The sequence below is a fragment of the Symphalangus syndactylus genome, chromosome 5 (assembly GCF_028878055.3).
Source record: "Symphalangus syndactylus isolate Jambi chromosome 5, NHGRI_mSymSyn1-v2.1_pri, whole genome shotgun sequence".
Lineage (NCBI taxonomy): Eukaryota > Metazoa > Chordata > Mammalia > Primates > Hylobatidae > Symphalangus > Symphalangus syndactylus.
Window position 1 is genome coordinate 84,448,790 of NC_072427.2, and position 23,749 is coordinate 84,472,538.

The window sequence follows — 23,749 nt, forward strand, 5'->3', positions numbered from 1 at the left end:
ACACCCGGTGCCTAGTTCCCCACCCTGTCTCCTGTGATTCCTCACCTGCCTCCTGCCTGTCTCCTCCTTCCAGTTCTGTCTCCTCCCAGTTCTGTCTCCTCCTTCCAGTTCTGTCCTCACAAAATAAGACGGTTTTGGGTGAGCCAGCAAGGAGGCAGGAGTGAGTCAGCGTGCGTCTGTTAGCACGCTGGGCTCAGTGGTTCCAGGGACCTACAGAGGCTCCAGGGTGGGCGGCAGTGGGACCCGAGTGTCTGCTTTCTGTTATTTACACCTGGCTGTGGTCACGCCTGAGGGGCTTGCAGTACTGAGCGGGGCACTGGGGGCGAGCCGTCTTCTCCCCTGGTGACACCCCTTTGGGGGTCTTTTGTGGTCTGGGTAGCTGTGTGGAGCTGAACCGGTCTGCATTCCTGGAACCAGAGGGATTATCCAAGATCAGGAAGTCAGTGTTTATTACCAGGAAGCTGACGGTGTCGGTCGGGGAAATTGTGAACGGAGGGCCATTGCCTCCCGTCCCTCGTCACACCCCTGTGTGCAGCTTCAACTCCCAGAACAAGTACATCGGGGAGAGCCTGGCCGCGGAGCTGCCCGTCAGCACCCAGAGACCCAGCTCGGACACAGTGGGTGAGTGAAGCTGCAGTTGTAGTGAGGGGACTAGCTGCATTTTCCCACCAGGATGCCTCCCAGGAGCCTGGGCATCTGCATTTTCCCACCGGGACGCCTCCCAGGAGCCTGGGCATCTGCATTTTCCCACGAGGACGCCTCCCAGGAGCCTGGGCATCTGCATTTTCCCACTGGGACGCCTCCCAGGAGCCTGAGCACCTGTCTTGTCTTGGGGCACAGGGGTGTGGCTCTTCCTTATGCTCAGGTGGTTCTCACTGGGAGTGGACTGAGGGCTTTGAAGCCCTCCTCCTGGCTCCCTGACATCCTGGGGCTTGTTTTTCATGCAAAGCATATGTTGTCCCATATAGCTGGTCTCCTGGAGGGCAGGCCAGTCCTCAGGGTCACTGTGGGTGGCCTGGGGCTGTCCCTGCACAGACCTTGGTCCCTGTGGTGCCAGGTACCCTGTGTCTGCAGCTATGTTTTCTCCTGTATGTTTCCTTCCAGGCGGAGGGAGAGGAGAGGAGTGTGGTGTAGAGCTGGATGCACCCCTGCCCAGTCTCCCACAGTCTCTACCAGCCCCTGCGCCCTCCCCAGTGCCTCTGCCTCCTGTCCTGGCACTGACCCCGTCTGTGGCGCCCAGCCTCTTCCAGCTCTCTGTGCAGCCTGAGCTACCGCCTCTGGAGCCCGTGCCCATGTACTCTGATGAGGTAGGGACTCTTTTTTTCTGGGTCTGGACTCTGGGAAGCCCATTGTGCACAAATGTCCTTAGTCATCACCCCATGAGGGGGGGCTGTGGCGCCTGGTCTCTCAGGAGAGTCCAGAGAGGGGTCCTGCCTAGAGTCACTCAGCCTCAAGTGGGGCCCACCTATTCAGGCTCATTGTGGAGTCCGTCTTCATCTCAGGAGCTTCCTGTCACAGCACCGGCCTGAGCCCCTGTGTGTCTGAACTCAACACCCGTCTATTCCTGACGGGATCATTGGCAGCATTGTGGGCCCCATGATGGGTGTGACCTGGGGTGGCGTGTCTGCCTTGTGGGTGTGGCCTGGGTGGGTGTGTCCCCCTGTGGGTGTGGCCTGGAGTGGGCATGTCCCCCTGGTGTGTGTGGCCCCCCAAGATGCATGGACTGAGTGTGGATGTGTCCCCTGAAGGGCATTTTCTGGGGTTGGGTGTCCCCACTGATGGGTGTGACCTGGGGGTGGGCGTGTCCAATGTGGGTGTGGCCTGGGGTGGGCGTGTCCCCTGGCGGGTGTGCCCCCTGATGGGCATGGCTTGGGGTGGCTGTGCCCCCCTGATAGGCATGGCCTCGGGGTGGACGTGTCCCCTCTGGTGTGTGTGGTCTCTGTGGCTGTGCTCCCTGATGGGCATGGCCTGGGGGTAGGTGAGCCCCTTGACCAGCCTGGCCTGGGGGTGGATGTGCCCTTGATGGTTGTGGCCTCAGGGTGGGTATGGTCCGGACAGGTGCCTTGATATTGAGTAGAGCCTGTCGATTCTATGGTTGTGAGACTGGATTGTGCCACTCTGGCTGCTTAGGGGCAGGCACTGGGCACCAGCCCATCCGGGGATCACGGAGTCCTGAGGGGGAGCATAGAGTGGCCACAGAAACCGAGGCTGCTTGACGTAGCCTGGAGACGGCTAGGCCAGGGCGCTGTGTGGCCATCCGCAGGGCACCTTCCTCTCCAGATGGCACCTTTCCATTCGCTAGGGGACACCTTTCCTGCAACAGCCTAGCCGACCCCGTGTCAGGGGTTGTGTGCTTCTGTCACGAGACACCTGCAGACTGTCCGGTGACAACATGTTACCCAGGATTTCTGCCCTGGGTGGGACGTTCCATTCCACCCCATGCTGGTCTCTCCACAGGACCTGGCGCAGGTGGTGGACGAGCTCATCCAGGAGGCTCTGCAGAGGGACTGTGAGGAAGTTGGCTCTGCAGGCGCTGCCTACGCAGCTGCCGCCCTGGGGTGAGTGGCATCTGGTGCTCCCCTCCTGCTACTTGCTGCGGGGAGCTGCGCCCAGTCCTCCAGAAGTTTCCTCTCATAAAGTTGCCTGCGTTTTTGGAGTCGTAATCCAATACGTTATTGCCAGATACAGTGTCAGGAAGATTTTCCCCTCCATTCTTCTTTTTCAAGATGGTTTTGCTATTCGGGGTCTCCTGAGATACCATGTGAAGTTTAGGATGAGTTTTTCTGTTTCTGCAGAAAGTGCTGTTGGGATTTTGATAGGGATTGTGTTGAATCTGTAGATTGTTCTGGGTGGTACTGTCATCTTTTTTTATTTATTTATTCATTTATTTTTGAGATGGAGTCTTGCTCTGTTGCTCAGGCTGGAGTGCAGTGGCTCGATCTCAGCCTCACTGTAACCTCCACCTCCTGGGTTCAGGCAATTCTTCTGCCTTAGCTTCCCGAGTAGCTGAGATTGCAGGTGGGCACCAGCCTGGCTAATTTTTTTATTTTTTGTAGAGATGCCTTTCGCCATGTTGTCCAGGGGTGATCTCGAACTCCTGGCCTCAAGTGATCCACCTGCCTCAGCCTCCTAAAGTACTGGGATTACAGGCATGTGCCACTGCACCTGGCCAGTATTGTCATCTTAACAATATTAAATCTTCTAATCTGAGAATATGGGATGTCTTTCCATTTATTTAGGTCATTCTTAATTTCTTTCGACAATGCTTTGTAGTTTTCAACGTATAAAGTTTTTGCCTCCTAGGTTAAATTTTTTTTTTGTTTGTTTTGTTTCGTTTTGTTTTTGAGATGGAGTCTCGCTCTGTTGCCCAGGCTGGAGTGCAGTGGCACAATCTTGGCTCACTGCAACCCCTGCCTCCCGGGTTCAAGCGATTGCCCTGCCTCAGCCTTCCGAGTAGCTGGGATTACAGGCACCTGTCACCACGCCTGGCTAATTTTTTGTATTTTTAGTAGAGACAGAGTTTCACTGTATTAGCCAGGATGGTCTCGATCTCCTGACCTTGTGATCCACCTGCCTCGGCCTCCAAAAGTGCTGAGATTACAGGTGTGAGCCACCGCACCCGGCCTTGTTGAGGATTTTTATATCCATATTCATGAGGGATATTGGTCTGTAGTTTTCCTTTTTATTTCTTTATTCCTTTTTTTTTTCTTTTTTGAGACAGGGTCTTACTTTGTCACCTAGACCTGAGTGCAGAAGCACAATCACGGCTAAACACAGCCTTGATCTTCTAGGTTCAAGTCATCCTCTCACCTCAGCCTCCCAAGTAGCTAGGACCACAGGTGCATGCCACCATACCCGGCTAATTTTTTAATTTTTTGTAGAGATGCGGTCTCTCTGTTGCCCAGGTTAGTCTTGAACTCCTGGGCTCAAGCAGTCCTCCCACCTCAGCCTCCTAAAATGCTGGGATGACAGGCAGGAGCCACTGTGCCTGCTCAGTCTGTAGTCTTCCTATAGTGTCTTTGGTCTGTCTTTGGTATTAGGGCAATGCTAGCCTCATAAAATGAGTTAGTAAATATTCCCTCCTCTTCAGTTTTTTGAAAGGATTTGAAAAAGATTGGTGGTTAGTGTTTCGTTAGTGTTTAATAGAATTTACCAGTGAAACCTTCTGGTCTTGTACTTTTCTTTGTTTGGAAGTCTCCTTACTAGTTAGAGGTCTACTCAGATTTTTCTGTTTCTTCATGAGTCAGTTTTGGTAGATTGTGTGTTTCTAACAGTAGGCTTAATTTTTCTGCTGGCAGCCAAACAAGTACAGGTTGCATATCCCTTCTCCAAAATGCTTGGGACCACAAGGGTTTTAGATTACAGATATTTTTGGATTTTGGAATCTTTGTATTATATGTACCAGTTGAGTATCTCTTACCTAAAAATCTGAAAATCTGAATTCTAAAACGCTCCAATGAGCATTTCCTTTGAAAAGCATGACATGTTGTGCTCAAAAAGTTTGAGATTTTGGAGCATTTTGGATTTCAGATTTTTGGATTAGGGACACTCAACCTGTGTGGTTTTTTTTCCTTGTCAATGACTTGGCTTTTTTATTTTGATATTTTTCTCTCTTTTTTTTGAGACAGAGTCTCGCTGTGTTGCCCAGGCTGGAGTACAGTGACGTGGTCTCAGCTCACTGCAGTCTCCGCCTCCCAGGTCCAAGCAATTCTTCCACCTCAGCCTCCTGAGTAGCTGGGACTACAAGCGTGTGCTGCCACGCCAGGCTAATTTTTGTATTTTTAGTAGAGATGGGGTTTCACCGTGTTGGCCAGAATGGTCTTGATCTCCTGACCTCGTGATCGGCCCACCTCAGCCTCCCAAAGTGCAGGGATTACAGGCGTGTGCCACCGCACCCGGCCTTGTCTCTGATTTTGAATGCTATCCCCTTTGTTCTGTTTAGTGTTTCTAATGCTGCTATGGAGGATTTGTTAACAGCTGCAACCACGGGCATTTTGAGGCACATTGCAGCTGAAGAAGTGTCTAAGGAAAGGGAGCGAAGGGAGCAGGAGAGGCAGCGGGCTGAAGAGGAAAGGTAAGTGTGTCTTGTCCACGCAGCCAGATAAGGAGCTCAGTGTGGACACAGGCAAGAACTGACCCTGGCCGCGATGCTCCTGCTGTTGTTGTCCACTGTGCTGCCATTCCACCCTTGCTGACCCACTCATGTCCTCGTGTGCTTCAGCCCAGGGGGTGGATGGAGCTCCTCAGGCCACACCTACCCGTGAGCAGTGGCCCTTCCCAGCCAGGAAAGGCTGGGGAAGGGAGGTGACGTCAGGAGAGCTGGAGTAGGGGTGGCCTGCCGACTCAGGCAGCACACCTCAATCCCTGTCTGCGTGGCCAGGGAGTAAAACAAACAGCACTTACTTTTATTCTTAAACGTTACCCTTGTGTATTTTTTCTCTTCCCTGTAGGTTGAAACGAGAGAGAGAGCTGGTGTTAAGTGAGCTGAGCCAGGGCCTGGCCGTGGAGCTGATGGAACACGTGATGATGGACTTTGTGAGGGAAACCTGCTCCCAGGAGTTGAAGTAAGTGAAACGCTGGTGTCTTGCTGTGCCAGGAGAGTAAGCTTTGGCTCTGCCCTAGGCTGTGTCTTGTGCCACTGAGGATGCTTGTGCCACTGAGGATGGGCTATTGGAAATGGGTCTTGCCTGTCTCAGCTACTTTGATTTTGTGACCAAATGTATTTGATGCAGTCCTCTGTGCTCCCTTGGCTGAGAGAATTTTATTATAAAAAATTCTGTTTTATATGAGGGCTGCCACCACATGACCATAGTCAGCCATCCTTAGTAGCCACTGGCCTTTATCATATATTTGAGACACTTCCAATTGATTGCACATGTGAGATGTTGCTGATGAGAAGGTTTTGTGGTTGTCTGCGTGGTAATTTACAAATTCTACGCCAGGCACCTGTAGTCCCAGCTCCTCAAGAGACTGAGGTGCAAAGATCACTTAAGCTCAGAAGTTCCAGGTAGTGTGCTGTGACTGCACCTGTGGTGGCCACTCACTCTACAGCAGTGAGTCTTGTGTTCCTACAGGCAAAATGCAGCCTGGGCAACATAGTGAGACCCTGTCTCTAAAATAATTAATTAAAAATTCTGACTATTTTATTAAGATAAAGGTTTATTTCTTAACTGTTACAAGGGCCCCTATGGACCTATAATTTGGCACCCTGTACCACTTAATTCTTTTTACCCTGTCTTTCTAGGTGTCTAGTTTAAGTATTAAAGCTTCTCTTACAGTGAAGATGGAATTACGTTTTAATACTGAAGATGCAGACTCTTGCACTTTTTTTTTTTTTTAAAGACAGAGTCTTGCTCTGTCGCCTACACTGGAGTGCAGTGGCGCGATCTGGGTTCACTGCAACCTCTGCCTCCCGGGTTCAGGCGATTCTCCTGCCTCCGCCTCCTGAGTAGCTGGGGCTGCAGGCATGCGCCACCACACCTGGCTAATTTTTGTATTTTTAGTAGAGACAGGGTTTCACCATGTTGGTCAGGCTGGTCTCTAGCTCCTGACCTCATGACCTGCCCGCCTCAGCCTCCCAAAGTGCTGGGATTACAGGCTTGAGTCACTGTGCCTGGCCTTGACTCTTGCACTTTTTTTTTTTTTTTCCGAGATGGAGTCTTGCTGTGTCACCCAGGCTGGAGTGTGGTGGCACGATCTCGGCTCACTGCAACCTCTGCCTCCTGGGTTCAAGCGATTCTCCTACCTCAGCCACCCAAGTAACTGGGATTACAGGCACGCACCGCCATGCCCAGCTAATTTTTTTTTTTTTTTTTTGAGATGGGAGTCTCACTCTGTTGCCCAAGCTGGAGTGCAGTGGCGCCATCTCGGCTTACTGCAAGCTCCGCCTCCCAGGTTCACGCCATTCTCCTGCCTCAGCCTCCTGAGTAGCAGGGACTACAGGAACCCACCACTATGCCTGGCTAATTTTTCATATTTTTAGTAGAGACGGGGTTTCACCGTGTTAGCCAGGATGGTCTCGATCTCCTGACCTCGTGATCCACCCGCCTCAGCCTTCCAAAGTGCTGGGATTACAGGCGTGAGCCACTGCGCCTGACCGACTCTTGCACTTTTCAAGCAAGCCCTCAGTGTCTGTGGGCCCCAAGTGCAGTGTCTTCCATGCTGATTGCCCTGTTTCTAGGAATGCAGTAGAGACAGACCAGAGGGTCCGCATGGCCCGTTGCTGTGAGGATGTCTGTGCCCACTTAGTGGACTTGTTTCTCGTGGAGGAAATCTTCCAGACTGCAAAGGAGACCCTCCAGGAGCTTCAGTGCTTCTGCAAGTATCTACAGCGGTGAGTCCTGTGTTCCTACAGGCAAAATCCACACACACGGGGAAGAGTCTTTTACCAAATTCAAAATATATGAGCTATCAGTTTCTGTATTCAGTGGTAAAAGGATGGGGGATAATGTTATAGCAATGAATACCTAAAATAGACTCATTGGATTATACTGCATTTCAGAAATACTTGATTACACACACACACACACACACACACAATATAAACTAAGGGGAAAAGTCAGGAGTTAGATTGGGACGTGGTGGCTGCTCTGCATGTCAACTAATATTTATAGGGTGCCTGCCATTTGCCCACTGCACTAGGTGCTGGGAGACAGCTGTGAACAAGCCAGATTATGGCTGCATGCACCAATAAGGGTGAATTCTCAAAATATAACTAGTGGAGAAAAAGCAATTAATAGGGAGTATACAAATAGTGTATATTCAAACTAAATAGGTTGTTTCGGATTTATATATAGTGGTATAACCCTAAAGAAAAGAAGGAAAATAATGATCATAATCTCAGCATAGTGGTTACTTTTGGTAATGGGAGGTGGTGCCTGTCATGGCCACAACTTCTCAACTGGATGTAAGTGCACAGGTGCTCGATGATTTATTAATCTTATAACTGGGCATATATGTGTTATGTATGTTGTATGATTCATTTCATAATAAAATTTAAAATCACTAATAGTGTCCTTGGCAGTTGGAACAGTACAAAAGGGAGTATGGGGAGAAGTGAGTCTTCCTTCTACAACAGACCCCTGTCCATTGTGCGAGCAGCAGCTGCTTGCGAAACCATCCAGAGACTTTCTGTCCTTTCTTGTGGCTTTTGGCACAGATGGGCTCATGATCCCTGCTTTGCTCTGAGCCTTCCTTTGCTCCATCTGATACGAGGTGGAGGCTTGGCTGTAGCAGCATGCTGAGCTGTCCCCGTTGCCAGTGGTCTTGAGGTCAGTGCGAGAATGTACCATAAATGACCTTCCTGGTCTTCTGTTGATGGACTTTCATGTGGCTCTTTTTTTTTCTGAGATGGAGTCTCACTCTGTCGCCCAGGCTGGAGTGCAGTGGCGCAATCACGGCTCACTGCAACCTCCACCTCCCAGGTTCAAGTGATTCTTCTGCCTCAGCCTCCTGAGTAGCTGGGACTACAGGCGTGGGCCACCATGCTCGGCTAATTTTGTTTTGTTTATTTTTAGTAGAGATGGGGTTTCACTATATTGGCCAGGCTGCTCTCAAACTCCTGACCTCGCGATCCACCCGCCTTGGCCTCCCAAAGTGCTGGGATTACAGGCGTGAGCCACCGAGCCTGGCTGTGGCTCTTTTTAGCTCTGGTAATTACAGACTGTCATGGTGACTGTCGTTGTACAGACAGACATCTCACCCATCTGCACACAGGCACATGTGTGTGGAGATAAATTCCTATCAGTGGTGGCTGTGGGTAAAGGGGTATATGTGTCTTTTTTTTTTTTTTTTTTTGAGACAGAGCCTTGCTGTGTCACCCAGGCTGGAGTGCAGTGGCGTGATCTCGGCTCACTGCAACCTCCACCTCCTGGGTTCAAGGGATTCTCCTGCCTCAGCCTCCCAAGTAGCTGGGACCACAGTCGCCCGCCACCATGCTCGGCTAATTTTTTGTATTTTAGTAGAGATGGGGTTTCACTGTGTTGCGTAGGCTGGTCTTGAACTCTTGAGCTTAGGCAATCCGCCTGCCTTGGCCTCCCAAAGTGCTGGGATTACAGGCGTGAGCCACTGCACCCGGCTGGGTATATGTATCTTAAATCTGTATCCGTATTGCCAAGTCAGCCTCCAAAGCCCATTCAGTATTAACTGTTAACGTTCAGTAGTTTCATTGCTCACCACACTCATTTGATGTCCTTCCTTCCCCATGCCTGAGTTCTGACTCCAATGTGTTTCTCAGTTTGAAGACCCTGAAAACACTCTGTGATGATACATTTTCATGTCCCCAGGTGGAGGGAAGCTGTCACAGCCCGCAAGAAACTGAGGCGCCAAATGCGGGCTTTCCCTGCTGCGCCCTGCTGCGTGGACATGAGCGACCGGCTGAGGGCGCTGGCGCCCAGCGCAGAGTGCCCCATTGCTGAGGAGAACCTGGCCAGGGGCCTCCTGGACCTGGGCCATGCAGGGAGATTGGGCATCTCCTGCACCAGGTCAGCATCAGCTGCCGCCTGCCTCATCAGGGCTCCCCTGCCCCCACTTGGTTTTATCAGGAGCTGAATTAATGTGTGTGTTTGGAGGGTGAAGATAGGTGAAGCCTGGAGGCGGGGACAGGCACAGGGTTGCATTTTGAAGGTTGTCTCCCACAGTTGTGGATGGGTGACTTGTTCCACTGGGAAAGCAGAGCTCTGAGTTCACTTTGAACGACTCAGCGTCCTGGTGCCTGAGTCTGACTCTGCATCACCTGTTCTTTTCCTGCTTGTCCCAGTTTATGTACCTGCCACTTCCATCCTCATTGGAGGGGCCTGAGGTCCACGCTGGCCTGTGTCTTCCAATCCCATGCCCGCCCCATCCCTCTGTTCCTCCTGCCACCTCCTTCACACACTGCCCCTTTCTATGGCAGCATCTTCCAGACTCCACCTCCACCCTCCAGTATCTCCCTCTTGAGGCCCCTTGGTGTGGCCCTGGCCCTCCCTGCCACTCCTCCTGGTCACCCCGAGCAGAACCGGCTCCTCAGGGCCATGCCAGGACCCCCTCAGCCTGCATCCTGGCCATGCTGGGCTTGGCCTTGATTTAGAACCCATGTAGGTGCCACCTCTTGCCTGGCCTCAGGGCTCCCTGGCCTCCCAGTAGGTGGGGACTGGGGAGGCAGCCTGGAGGGCCTAGCAGGCACACCGCTGGGGCTTCATGTCATGTCTTCTCCTCCTCCCGGTCATCACTGGATGTTCCCTCTGAAAACTGTCTTGTGGGTTTCATTTGGCCCCATCAGGTTCCACGCCGGCAGTGGTGGTGGCAGTCCCAGCCTGTTGCAGGCACGCTGTGAGGCCAGGGCTGGGGCTGGCTCCTCTGACCCATGGCTGCCTTCACATAGTGACCTGGCCGCCTCCTGGAGTCATGGCTTCTTGTGTCCCCACTCCGTAGCTGCCCTTGTCAGCCTCAGTCTCCTTGTCTGAGCCCTCCACCCTGCCCCCTCAGCCCAGACCTCTGCCCTCTTCCCTGCCCTTCTGCGCACCCCCTGGTGATAGCCCCCATCATGCATCTCCAACTGAGGCCTCTTCCCTGAGTTCCAGACTTGGTTTCCAGTTCGTGGTTCAACCTCTGAACCTGATTTTCCCCCACCCAGCCCCTTCCTGCTCATAGGATACCGTCCTGTCCTCCTGTGCTTAGGGCACAAACCTGGGCTTGCATCTCTCTCAGACCCAGCATCCTCAGCTCTGCCCTCAGAACGCACCGAGGGCATGGCAGTTCTCTCCACCTCACTGGAATGTTGCTGCAGCACCTGTCTGTCTGCCAGCTTCCACTCTGGGCCCCGATCGTGTCCTCAGCACCACAACAGAGGGATCCTCTGACAGCTCAGCCAGGTGGCGTTGCGTCTCGGCGGCGTCCCTAGCACTCCCCGAGTCTCTGCACTGTGGACCCAACCCCTCCTCCGCTGCCCTCACCGCTCTCCCCAAACATGCCAGGTCCAGCTGTGGCCTGGCACAGCCATGCCCTCTGCTGTTTCCAGAAGTTGTCACGCTGGCTCCCCCTGTTTCCTTCAGGTCTTTGCTCACATATCACCTGACCACCCTGAGTGACGTTGCAACACGCACCCTGGCTCCAGCCCCACTTGGCAGCATTTGCCCACAGTGCTGACACCTCACACATGCCAGGCCAGCCGCTTAGAGACGCTGTTCTCTCCCCATTAGAGCCTGTGTTCTCGAAGGGCAGGATTTCATCTGTTTATTGCTGAATCTTCCATAGCCAGCACACAGTGGATACTTAACATGATATTTGTGGAGTGAAGGAATCCTCTAACCCATTTCTTTGGCAGAAAATGTGTTTTTCAGTCTCCTGAGTATTCCCCAGGGGACACTAGCCAGTACTTTTCACTAAGCTCCTGCGGGGACACTGTCATTCTGCTTTCCTTTGCAGGTTAAGGCGGCTCAGAAACAAGACGGCTCACCAGATGAAGGTTCAGCACTTCTACCAGCAGCTGCTGAGGTCTGTCATGCTGCACCCTTCTGCGCACCCCCTGGTGATCCCCGTTCCCCGGTCTGTCACACTGGCAGCCCCCCTCACGCATCTCCAACTGAGGTCTCTTTGATGAGCTCCAGACTTGGTTTCTAGTTTGCAGTTCTACCTCTGAACCTGATTTTCCTCCAACCTGCCCCTTCCTGCTCATAGGATGTGTGTGCTTCTCCTGCAAGGGTCTCACACACTGGCTAATCCACGGTGGTCTGTTCCTCCCAGTGATGTGGCATGGGCGTCTCTGGACCTGCCATCCCTTGTGGCCGAGCACCTCCCTGGGAGGCAGGAGCATGTGTTTTGGAAGCTGGTGCTGGTGTTGCCGGATGGAGAGGAGCAGTCCCCAGAGAGTTGTGGCAGGTCAGGAAGGGCTTCCCCTGTGGGGTTTCCAAGAGGTGGAGTGGGCAGGGCAGAGTTGTGGGCCAGGGCCGGGTATTCCTCTTATGTGTGATGGGAACTCAGAAGTGTAGGTTTATGTTTTAATGCTTGGATTTACAGTCTGTTTTGCTCATGATTTTAAGTTGAAACTTTAGATTTGATTATTTCCATTTTTATTCCATAAACTTGGTATATTAGTCCATTCTCACACTGCTTTAAAGAAATATCCAAGACTGGGTACTTTATAAAGAGGTTTAATTGGCTCGGCTGTGCAGGAAGCATGGCTGGGGAGGCCTCAGGAAACCCACAATCATGGTAGAAGGCTAAGGGGAGGGAGGCATGTCTTACATGGCCAGAGCAGGAGGAAGAGAGAGTGAAGGGGGAGATGCCACACCCTTAACCAGGTCTTGTGAGAACTCATTATCATGAGAACAGCAAAGTGGGAGGTGCCACACACTTCTAAACAACCAGATCTCATGAGAGCTCACTATAATGAGAACAGCAAGGGGGAGGTGCTGCACACTTAACCAGGTCTCGCAATGCTCACTTTCATGAAAACAGCAAGGGGGAGTTGCCACACACTTAACCAGATCTGAGAGCTCACTATCGTGAGAACAGTGAGGGGGAGTTGTCACATACATAACCAGATCTCGTGAGAGCTCACTATCATGAGAACAGTGAGGGGGAGTTGTCAGATACTTAACCAGATCTCGTGAGAGCTCACTATCATGAGAACAGTTATGGGGAGTTTCCACACTCTTAACCAGATCTCGTGAGAGCTCACTATCGTGAGAACAGTGAGGGGGAGTTGTCACATACATAACCAGATCTCGTGAGAGCTCACTATCATGAGAACAGTGAGGGGGAGTTGTCAGATACTTAACCAGATCTCGTGAGAGCTCACTATCATGAGAACAGTTATGGGGAGTTTCCACACTCTTAACCAGATCTCGTGAGAGCTCACTATCGTGAGAACAGTGAGGGGGAGTTGTCACATACTTAACCAGATCTGGTGAGAGCTCACTGTCATGAGAATAGCGAGGGGGATTCCACCCCCATGATACAATCACTTCCCACCAGGCCCCTCCTCTAACATTGGGGATTACAATTCAACATGAGATTTGGGTGGGGACACAAATCCAAACCATATTACTTGGCAATAGTCTTAGACCAAAAGCATTTAAGAGTTGATTGTTATTTCAAGCTGTGTTAAGGTACATTGATAGACCTGCTTCATTTTAGACTCTTCAGTAAGATAGTTTATAGTCTGTTTACTATAGTTCCATTTTTTCCCCCTTAAAGAAACTTTTGGCATTTTAAAAAAGAAAAAATTGACATGATCTTATTTTCTTTTTTTTTTTTTTTTTTTTGTTTTGTTTGAGACGGAGTCTCGCTCTGTCGCCCAGGCTGGAGTGCAGTGGCACATTCTCGGCTCACTGCAAGCTCCGCCTCCCGGGTTCACGCCATTCTTCTGACTCAGCCTCTCCAAGTAGCTGGGACTACAGGCGCCCGCCACCATGCCCGGCTAATTTTTTGTATTTTTTAGTAGAGACGGGGTTTCACCGTGGTCTCGATCTCCTGACCTCGTGATCCACCCGCCTCGGCCTCCCAAAGTGTTGGGATTACAAGCGTGAGCCACCGCGCCCGGCCGACATGATCTTATTTTCTGTAACCAAATAGCATACAGAAGTCATGTTTTTAAAGCAACTACAGTCTCTTCGTGTTTTTTTGAGCCAGGGTCTTGCTTTGTTGTCACCCAGGCTAGAGGGCAGTGGTGTAACAGCTCACCGCAGCCTCGACCTCCTGGGCTCAATTGATCTTCTCACCTCAGCCTCCTGAGTAGCCGGAACTACAGGCGTGTGCCACCATGCCTGGTTAATTTTTTTTTTTTTTTTTTAAAGATGGGGTTTCACTATGTCGCCCAGGCTGGTCTTGAACTCCTGGGCTCAAGCAATCGGCATGCTTCAGTCTACCAAGGTTTTGGGATTACAGGCATGAGCCACCACACCCGGCTTACAGTTTATTTTTAAAATAGCTTTATTGAAATGTTATTCACATACCATAAACTTCACCCATTTAAAGTGTACGTTTCAGTGATTTTTAGATGGTTTTGCAACCATCACTGTTACTAATTCCAGAACACCTTTTCACTTAGAAAGCCTGTATTCTTTTTTTGTTTTTTGAGATGGAGTCTCACTCTGTTGCCCAGGCTGGCGTGTGGTGGCGTGATCTTTGTTCACTGCAACCTCCGCCTCTTGGGTTCAAGCAATTTTCCTGCCTCAGCCTCCCAAGTAGCTGGGATTACAGGTGCACACCACCATGCCCGGCTTAGTTTTGTATATTTTTTGTAGAGACAGGGTTTTGCCATGTTGCCCAGGCTGGTCTCAAACTGGGCTCAAGCGATCCACCTGCCTTGGCCTCCCAAAGTGCTGGGATTACAGGCGTGAGCCACTACGCCCAGCTGATGAGTCATTTCTTAAAACAAAATAGCCGTCTTCTCATTTGCTAAGTTCGTATGTCACTTAAGAATTCTTAAGGTCTCAGGTATGAGAAATTTGATCTGTAAAAAACATGTATTTCAAACTCTAGGGATGTTTTCTATTGCCGAAAATCTTAATGCTTCAGAATTTTAAGTCACATTAGAATGAGCCAGTTCCATGAGTTCCCCCTCCTCCTGCCCAATTAAGAACAAGTAGAAGCCGGGGGCAGTGGCTCATGCCTGTAATCCCAGCAACTGGGGAGGCTGTGGAGGGAGGATTGCTTGAGCCCAGGAGTTTGAGGCCAGCATGAGCAACATAGTGAGACCCTTTGAGTGAGACTCTACAAAAAAAATGGAAAAATTAGCTGGGCATGGTGGCCCGTGCCTGTAGTCTCAGCTACTGAGAAAGCTGAGGCAGGTTTGCTTGCTGCGGTGAGCCAAGTTTGTGCCATTGCACTCTAGCTTGGGCGACAGAGCGAGACCCTGTCTCAAAAAAAAAAAAAAAAAAAAAAATGAGTAAAGATCGTTGCTCCATTTTAAAACGACAGCCTGTTTTGTGCAGGTCAGCTTCATAGTAAGATTTGGTATTTGTGGACCTAGGTCTGTGTGATACTTCTCTTTTTCTTTTCCTGAAAGTCTTTATAATTCAAATTTAGAATTGGATTCTTCAAGTGTTTTTTTTTTTTTTTTAAATCTGTAGAATTCTAGCAAATTGGTTAAAAGTCAAGTTCATGGGAGATGAAGGCTCAGTGGATGACACATCCAGCGATGCTGGTGGGATTCAGACGCTTTCGCTTTTCAACTCGCTTAGCAGCAAAGGGGATCAGATGATTTCTGTTAACGTGTGTATAAAGGTGAACTATAATTACTTTGTGTTTACTTCTGTGTTTTCATTACTTTCACTTACTCCCAGATATCACTGGAACCACGCAAATACTGCTTATTCCCTAATGTGGTTTTGAAAGACTGTGGGAGGCTCAGAAGCAAGTATTATGTCTATCCGTACATGTCGTTTAAAAAATTATTTTTTTAAGCCAGTCAAATTTGCAGTGGGCACCAAGCCCAGCCTGCTTCTTTACTTTTTCTGTTTTAATACTATATATTGGATTTCCTAAATAATATTTACACAAAACTTTTAAAAAATGAAGAAATGTAAAAGAAGTATAAAGATGATGATAAGAGCCATCCATGCTCTTGCCATTCTGAGGTAACAGTAACTTCTTTGTGCAAATTCTTCCCTTTTCCTGGGATTACAAAGTCACATTTCATCTACTGGAAATTAGTTTACTGTTGCTGTTACCTTCATTTTCGTTTAAGAAAGTAACACTTCCATGTACTTAAAAAGAAGTCAAATAATGCCACCCACATGATTTAAAATGAGACATAGTAGCTCCTCCTTCCTCTCTTAACTCCTTTCTTCAGGGCTGCATTTTTCTCATGTTTCCAGATCACACACTTACACAGCCATTTCTCAGTTTATCCATTTAAATGTTCTGTGCTGACTTCCCATTAATATAAATGTATTAGTTACCTTATTCCTAATTAACTAATTACTCCTAACATAGCAGCTTAAAATAATGTCTGTTATATCATGGTATCTGTGGGTCAGGAATCCAGGTGTAGCTTAGCTTGGGTCTTCTGGCTCAAGGTTTCTTATGGGTGGAAATCAAAATGTTGGCTAGGATTGTGGTCTCATCTGAAAGCTTGACTAAAGGGTATCTACTTCCCAGCTCACTCTAGTGAGCTTGTGTCAGGATTCACTTCCTTGCAGGCTGTGGCCACAGACTTCCTCAGTTCCTGCACATGGGCCTCTCCCCAGCTGACAGCATGGCAGCTGGCTTTCATCAGACTGAGCAAGAGGTGAGCCTAGATGGAAGTCTGAGTGTGTTGATAACCTAAACTTAGAAGTGACATCCTGTTGCTTTTGTTGGCTTCTGTCTGTCCGAAGTGAGTGGCTAGGCCCAGCTCACAGGGCAGGAGATCACACGTGGGCATGAACACTAGGCGGAATCGGGGGGCCCTCTTGGCAGCTGCATACCATACTAGGTATGGCGTGGCCTCTTGTGCCATGGTCCTGCTCGGCCTTCCACGTCTTCCCGGGATAGCTACACTATCACTTTGTATTACTTCAGTGAGTGGGGTCATATTTTGATGGCTCTGTGACTGCTATTCATCTCAGAACCAGCAGTGTTCTATAACAACAATTATTTTTTTCCTGCAAGAAATAGAGTTGCCTTATTGTCTCACTTAATGTAGCTCTCTTTATCTCTTTAATTTTTACTGGGGGGCCTTATATATCTCGGTGGAATTTTCCAAATGTTCTATCACTTCACTTGATCCATCCATGTTCCCTCTGTCCTGGAACTCTCATCTGTGGGCTGGTCCCCATCCAGGCAGCATGTGCCTTAGTGCCATCATTGTGAGCACATGTCCCTGCTCCTCCACCTGGAAGCTCTGTGACCTTGGGCAAGTTCCCTAGCGTCTCTGCCACCTGTGTATGGGTACTGTTACTTCTTATCCCTATTTTACTCAGAGACGGTAAAATAAACTGCCCAAGCCTCTGCAGGTGCTGTCTGGTGGATGCTTATCTGGCTCTTGAGGATAAAGTGAGTGCAAACAGACTGCATAGGACAGTGCCTGGCACAGGCCAGGTGCTTGCTCAGTGTTGCCATTAGCAGCAGCTGCAGTATTTTTTCTTGGTTCATCCCCTTGTTGGATGGTATATGTCATGCGAGGGGAATTTTGTGAGTCCTTTCCATTATAAAAATGATTTTATTAACAAAATACCTTAAGCTGGGGGAAAGAAAAAGAAAATGCATTTATTTCACTCTGACATTTGCTTCATAGTTTAGCTATGTTTGTAAAATTGTAGGTAGAAAATTATTTTCCTGGCCGCGCATAGTGGCTTATGCCTGTAATCCCAGCACTTTGGGAGGCCGAGGTGAGCGGATTGTTTTGAGTGCAGGAGTTCGAGACCAGCCTGGGCAACGCGGTGAAACCGTCTCTATAAAAAATACAAAAATTAGCTGGGCATGGTGGTATGTGCCTGTAGTTCTAGCAGCTTGGGAAGCTGAGGTGGGAACATTGCTTGAACCTGGGAGTTCGAGGCTGCAGTGAGCCGTGGTCGCACCACTGCACTCCAGCGTTGATGACAGAGGAAGACCCCGTCTCAAAAGAAAATTATTTTGCTTCCAGTTTTGCTCCACTGTCACCTAGCATCCACTGTTACTGTACTATTCCTGTTCCTTTCTGTGTTGCCTGGGTTTGTTTCTCTACAGAAGCCTTTTCTCTCTGTTCATGGCGTCCTGAAAATTCACTTTGTTACACTGGCACTGGACCACCTTCACTCACTGTGCAGGGCTTAGCAGGTCCTTTCAGGCTAGAGACTCCTATTTCACTTTTGGGACATTTTCATGTCTTTATGACACTCTTTTTTCTGTTCTCTCTTGAACTTCTGTTAGATAGATGTTAGGCCTCATCAACTGATCCTCTGAGTTTCTTATCCTATTTTCTATCCTATTTTCAATCTCATCTCTTCCTACTGTGTTCTGAAAGATTTCCTTGACTTTATTTTCCAATTGTCCTACTGAATTTTTTATTCCATATATATTATTTCCTCTTCTTATCATGACTTTTTCATAGCATCTTATTTTTTGGATGCATCATCTTATCTTTCCAAGGAAATTGGGGTTTTTTAGGGTCTAAGTTTTCTTTGGTTCATGTATTATCTGGTTCCTCTTTTTTTTTTTCCTCTCTGTTACTCCAGTTTATCTCTTTTATATTGGAGGGCCTCCTCAGATGCCTTACCCAAGGCTGGCTGTCTATATCTGAATGAGGCCCTAAAAGGCTAGCCAAGAAGTTCTGTGTTTGGGGCGGGGTGGAAGATAGCTAAATGGCAAGCCAGGCTTTTTGGAGGGGCTCCCAAATGTCTGGATCTGGATGTCTGTTCCCTAGACTGTTCAGTTTTTCTGGAAAGGACTTGTGCCATCTGCTTTCTGGGGAGCTGCTGGTATTCTCAGGGTAGGGTTGGGAGTGGTTTGGCGCTGAGTCCCTTCCACTGTGCCTAACCATGGTCCTGCATCTGGATCCTCTCAGGACTCCTGTTCAGGGGCCCGGGGGGACTGGTTGTGCATAGAAGTTGCCTGCAGTGGTGGGTGCTGCCGATAGGGTCAGGCTCTGAACTTCACCTTTGGCTCCTGGTGTCTGCAGGGCCTGGGTATACAGGGCTTTTGCAGGCTCAGTCAACCTGACTCCTTACACACCCACACCTGCAGTCTTTGAGTATGGCATCCTCTGCTGGATTTGGTCACATCTATTTGCTGCTTTCTAGAAATGTATCAGAATCCCTCATCTGCTGCTGGCTTGCCTTCCCTCTATTATTATGGCTTATATTTTTGTTTATTTTTGTAGAGATGGGGTCTTGCCATGTTGCCCAGGCTGGTCTTGAATTCCTGGCTCCTGGCCTCAAACAGTTCTCCTGCCTTGGCCTCCGCAAGTGCTGGGATTACAGTCATGAGCCACTGTGCCTAGCTTTAACTTTTTTATACCTGTTTGAGGTTAATTAAAATTATAGTAATATGGTCAAACACAATTCTAGCTGGAGGCTAAATTACCTGTTGACCTGGCTGTTTCTTGCACTAATTCTGTTGCATTTATTCTCATTTTTGTTTCTATGAATTTAAAATATGAACATGGATGGGCGTGGTTGCTCACACCTGTAATCCCAGCACTTTGGGAGGCCAAGGCAGGCTGATCACTTGAGGTCAGGAGTTCGAGACCAGCCTGGCCAACATGGTGAAACCCCGTCTCCATTAAAAATACAAAAATTAGCCGGGCGTGATGGTGGGCCCCTGTAATCCCAGATACTAGGGAGGCTGAGGCAGGAGAATTGCTTGAACCCAGGAGGCGGAAGTTGCAGGGAGCTGAGATCGTGCCACTGCAAGTCAGCCTGGGTGACAGAGTGAGACTCCATCTCAAAAAATAAATAAATAAAAATAAAATAAAATATGAACATGTCTTATATATGAAGGGCAGATACAGAAATTATTTTTCTAGGGTGATTGTCCTCTGAATATATGAAGAAACAATGTTATTTGACGTTTCCTTTAAAAAGGTAGTCTGAAGCTAGGCATGGTGGCTCCTCGAACCTGTAATCTCAGCTACTCAGCAGGCTGAACCAGGAGGCCTGCTTGAGCCCAGGAGTTCAAGACCAGCCTGGGCAACATAACAAGACCCCCTTCTCAAAAAAAAAAAAAGGTTGGGGGAGTCTTTGCTAACAATTGGATTTAGGGAAAGAGGGGCCAGGAATTAAAATAACTACAGGAAGTAAGATAACTACAGGTATGCCCAGCTCTGCCCTTGGAGGCCTGTCTGGAGTACAGTCAATATTTAGTGCATGGAGAGCTTTGGCTGCACTTGCTGTGGGGCAGATCACTGCTGATGTGTCCCATGGTGCATCTCTCCTGATGATCTTCATGCTGTTGCAGGTGGCCCATGGCGCCCTCAGTGATGGTGCCATTGATGCTGTGGAGACACAGAAGGACCTCCTGGGAGCCAGTGGGCTCATGCTGCTGCTTCCCCCCAAAATGAAGAGTGAGGACGTGGCAGAGGATGACGTGTACTGGCTGTCAGCCTTGCTGCAGCTCAAGCAGCTCCTGCAGGCCAAGCCCTTCCAGCCTGCACTTCCTCTGGTGGTTCTTGTGCCTAGCCCAGGAGGGGACGCCGTTGAGAAGGAAGTAGAAGATGGTTTGTGAAGGAAGTCTCGTTTATGAAGCAGCATTGTTTAATAAATGGGTGGAGGCCCTGGGTCTGAGGATGGTCCAGTAGTGTTGGGGTCAGGAATCACTGAGACTGCAACCCCTATTGTGACTGTCCACTGCAGGACTGGGTGGGGTCAGCACAGTGAGATGTGTTAGCAGGTGTGCTGAGAGTGGAATGCGAGTGACCTTCATCTATGTCTCTCTTAAAGGTCTGATGCTACAGGACTTGGTTTCAGCTAAGCTGATTTCAGATTACACTGTTACTGAGATCCCTGATTCCATTAATGATCTACAAGGTTCAACTAAGGTAAGGTTTCATCATTTTTAATGGTCCGTCAAGATATTTTGTTTTTTCCCCTTTTGCTGTATCTTGAATTGAGCGTATATTAGCGTTTGCATTTTTTTTTCTTAAGAGACAGGGTTTTATTGTCACCCAGTATAGTGGCATGATGATAGCTTCCTGCAACCTCAAACTACAGGGCTCATGCAATCTTCCCACTTCAGCCTCCCAAGTATATGGGACTGCTGTGGTGCACCACTGCACCTGGCAGCAGTTGTATGTTTTATACAGATAATTTTCTAAAAACATAAGCAGAAATCAAAATAAAAGATAAAATTTGCCCACAGTTCTGCTATCTGCAAATTAAATTGTTCATGTAAAATTTTTTAGTGTTTTTGTTTCTATGAATTTAAAATATGAACATGTCTTATATCTGAAGGTCAGATACAGAAATTATTTTTCTAGGGTAACTGTCCTCTGAATATATGAAGAAATAATGTTATTTGATGTTTCCTTTAAAAAGGTAGTCTGAAGCTGGGCGTGGTGGCTCCTCGCACCTGTAATCTCAGCTACTCGGGAAGCTGAAGCAGGAGGACTGCTTGAGCTCAGGAGTTTGAGACCAGCCTGGGCAACATAGCAAGAACCCCTTCTCAAAAAAAAAAAAAAAAACAAAAAAAATAGGGCAGGGGGAGTCTTTGCTAACAATTTAGAGAAAGAGGTGCCAGGAATTAAAATAACTATAGGAAGTAAGATAACTATAGGGTGTGAAGGCATCTTGGCACATAGTGAAGCTGTTAGTCCTTCCAAAAAGGAGAAGACTCCATTTCTGTGCGTGGTGAAGGGGATTTTCAGGGCTGGTTTCCTGAGGGCCTGGGCCCTTCCACAGGACAACCATGCAGGTCACACTCCTCCTCAGGCCAGGTGGGATCTGGGGGCTCTCTTTAGTGCCCCTACTGGACATGTCTCCAGAGCCCTAGAAGGTTACTCTCAACTGCATAGGACACTTCTATTCCCCTTCCTACCAGTTGAGAGCCCAGTACTCTGGTGTTACCTGCTGTGGGCAGCCTTGGGGGATCAAGCCCTTTCAGAAAGCTGTTTTTGAAAAACAGTGTGAATTGTTCAACCAAGTCTCTTCTGTCTTTGTTCTCAGGTTTTGCAAGCAGTGCAGTGGCTGGTTTCCCACTGCCCCCATTCCCTTGACCTCTGCTGCCAGACTCTCATTCAGTACGTCGAAGACGGGATTGGCCATGAGTTTAGTGGCCGCTTTTTCCATGACAGAAGAGAGAGGCGTCTGGGCGGTCTCGCTTCGCAGGAGCCTGGCGTCATCATCGAGCTGTTTAACAGTGTGCTGCAGTTCCTGGCTTCCGTGGTGTCCTCTGAACAGCTCTGTGACCTGTCCTGGCCTGTCACTGAGTTTGCTGAGGCAGGGGGCAGCCGGCTGCTTCCTCACCTGCACTGGAATGCCCCAGAGCACCTGGCCTGGCTGAAGCAGGCTGTGCTCCAGTTCCAGCTTCCGCAGATGGACCTTCCACCCCTAGGGGGTACGTGCTTGAGCTGGGGAGGTCTGGTGGGTGGCTGCAGCCAAGCCTCAGGCTTCCTTCTCACTGTAGTAACCATCTGGCAGGCATTGGGCACCAGTGTGAGGGCTGCACATCCACCTCCATGTGTCTCCATGCTGTGCTTGCCTGTACCTATCTTTGGTCCTTTGGGTTCATGGGCCAGAATAAGCTGGGTTTTGTGGAGTGGGGGCTGTTAGCCTTTCCTGACCAGCAAGGCAGTCCATGGGAGTTCACTCAGGCTCAGGAGGAAAGTGACAAGTGGTACTGGGAGGAACACCAACCCTGATCCTGTCCTGCCTGCCCTACAGGGTCCCTGTTTTCAGAACAGACAAGCCAGGGGCAAAGAGCATGGGGACCATGTAGCCCTGTCCCCAAGCCAAGGCCATGGCACTCGGTGCTGATTTAACATTCTTTCTTTGTCAAAGAAGCCTTGTTCTGTGGCTCTGACTGTGCCCCTGTTCCTGGCTGAGGTCTTTGGGCTGTTTTGACACAGATCCTACAGGCCATCTGGCTGGCTCAAGCCCAGTATGGCATGGGGCTGCTCCTTCCCATGCACTCAGAAGGGAATGAGCTGCTTATCTGGCAGAAGTTGTGGCATTAGCACAGACACTCCCCTTTGGGCCTCAGGCGCCCTTCTAAATTGTGGGGTGTGGTCTGTAGTAGGTCTAACTCATGCTCATTATTGAAGGAACCCAAAGGGAAGCATACCACTCAGCACAAGCCCTCGGTGCTCTGGCTAGGTTGGGGTTCCCCAAAATAAGCTAAGACCACTTATACCAGACTTATCTGGGTGCTTGTTAAAATACAGATTTCCTAGGCACAAACAGGCCTGTACAGTCAGAGCTTCTGGGTAGAACTTTGCTAGCAACACGGTTAAGGGGGACTGTCTGCATCCCTCACCTAGACCCTGGGAGCAAGCTGCTCTTCCCCCTCAACAACTGTGGTTCCACTGTGTTTAGAAAGCAGACTTCTCAACTTCACAGTTGCCTTCTCCTGAGAAAATGTAGAGTTAAAAATGTTTTCATGTACATTTTCACCTGTATTTTGGCCAAACCTGTAACTAATGAGGAACTTTCTCCCCAGCCCCCTGGCTCCCCGTGTGCTCCATGGTTGCCCAGTACGCCTCCCAGATCCCCAGCTCACGCCAGACACAGCCTGTCCTCCAGTCCCAGGTGGAGAACCTGCTCCACAGAACCTACTGTAGGTGGAAGAGTAAGAGCCCCTCCCCAGTCCATGGAGCAGGCCCCTCGGTCATGGAGATCCCATGGGATGATCTCATCGCCTTGTGTATCAACCACAAGCTGAGAGACTGGACGCCCCCCCGGCTTCCTGTTACATCAGGTAGTTAGAGCTTGGTGCGGTGGGATCAGCTCCTCACGAGACTTTCCTAGTCCAGTTTCTGCAAAGGAAGATGTTTAGTTGATCTTGCTGCTTTTCTTTTGGGTCTCTATCCTTCCTTTCCTTAGGACTTCCCTCTTCAAGTGAGTGACTTAAAAACATTGAGACAGGCTAGGAAGGTTCTGGTAGAGCCTGAACTCACCTCCCTGAAACAGGCCCCCTAAGGTGGCTCTTAGAGAGGATTTTGTGGCTTTTGAGTAGTCATTACTGGCCCTGCCAGTCTGGATGTAAGCCTGTCTGGACTTTGCGTGATGCATGGACACTGGGAGCCTATTTAACCCAAGTGTGGAAGTCACATAATTGTGTGACTTTAATCAAAGGGCTTGCACTTAAATCAGTGAATTTAAGCACATGCCACCTTGTCGCTCTTTAAATATTATTTGTACCTGTTTTTTTGTTT

At 49.3% G+C, this 23,749-nt stretch overlaps 1 protein-coding gene across 3 annotated transcripts in view; it reads left to right on the plus strand.

Moving 5' to 3' along the window:
• Positions 1–23,749, plus strand: part of MCM3AP (minichromosome maintenance complex component 3 associated protein) — a 51,271-nt gene that overhangs the window by 19,518 nt on the left and 8,004 nt on the right. For all 3 annotated transcript variants that reach the window (XM_055280035.2, XM_055280034.2, XM_063640410.1), the window contains exons 12-25: positions 380–621; positions 1,105–1,307; positions 2,458–2,558; positions 4,943–5,074; positions 5,451–5,564; positions 7,181–7,333; positions 9,285–9,482; positions 11,404–11,472; positions 11,722–11,856; positions 15,054–15,207; positions 19,840–20,098; positions 20,322–20,419; positions 21,543–21,933; positions 23,035–23,292. In XM_055280035.2, the coding sequence (XP_055136010.1) occupies positions 380–621; positions 1,105–1,307; positions 2,458–2,558; positions 4,943–5,074; positions 5,451–5,564; positions 7,181–7,333; positions 9,285–9,482; positions 11,404–11,472; positions 11,722–11,856; positions 15,054–15,207; positions 19,840–20,098; positions 20,322–20,419; positions 21,543–21,933; positions 23,035–23,292 (2,507 nt within the window). The remainder of the gene's footprint in view (positions 1–379; positions 622–1,104; positions 1,308–2,457; positions 2,559–4,942; positions 5,075–5,450; positions 5,565–7,180; positions 7,334–9,284; positions 9,483–11,403; positions 11,473–11,721; positions 11,857–15,053; positions 15,208–19,839; positions 20,099–20,321; positions 20,420–21,542; positions 21,934–23,034; positions 23,293–23,749) is intronic.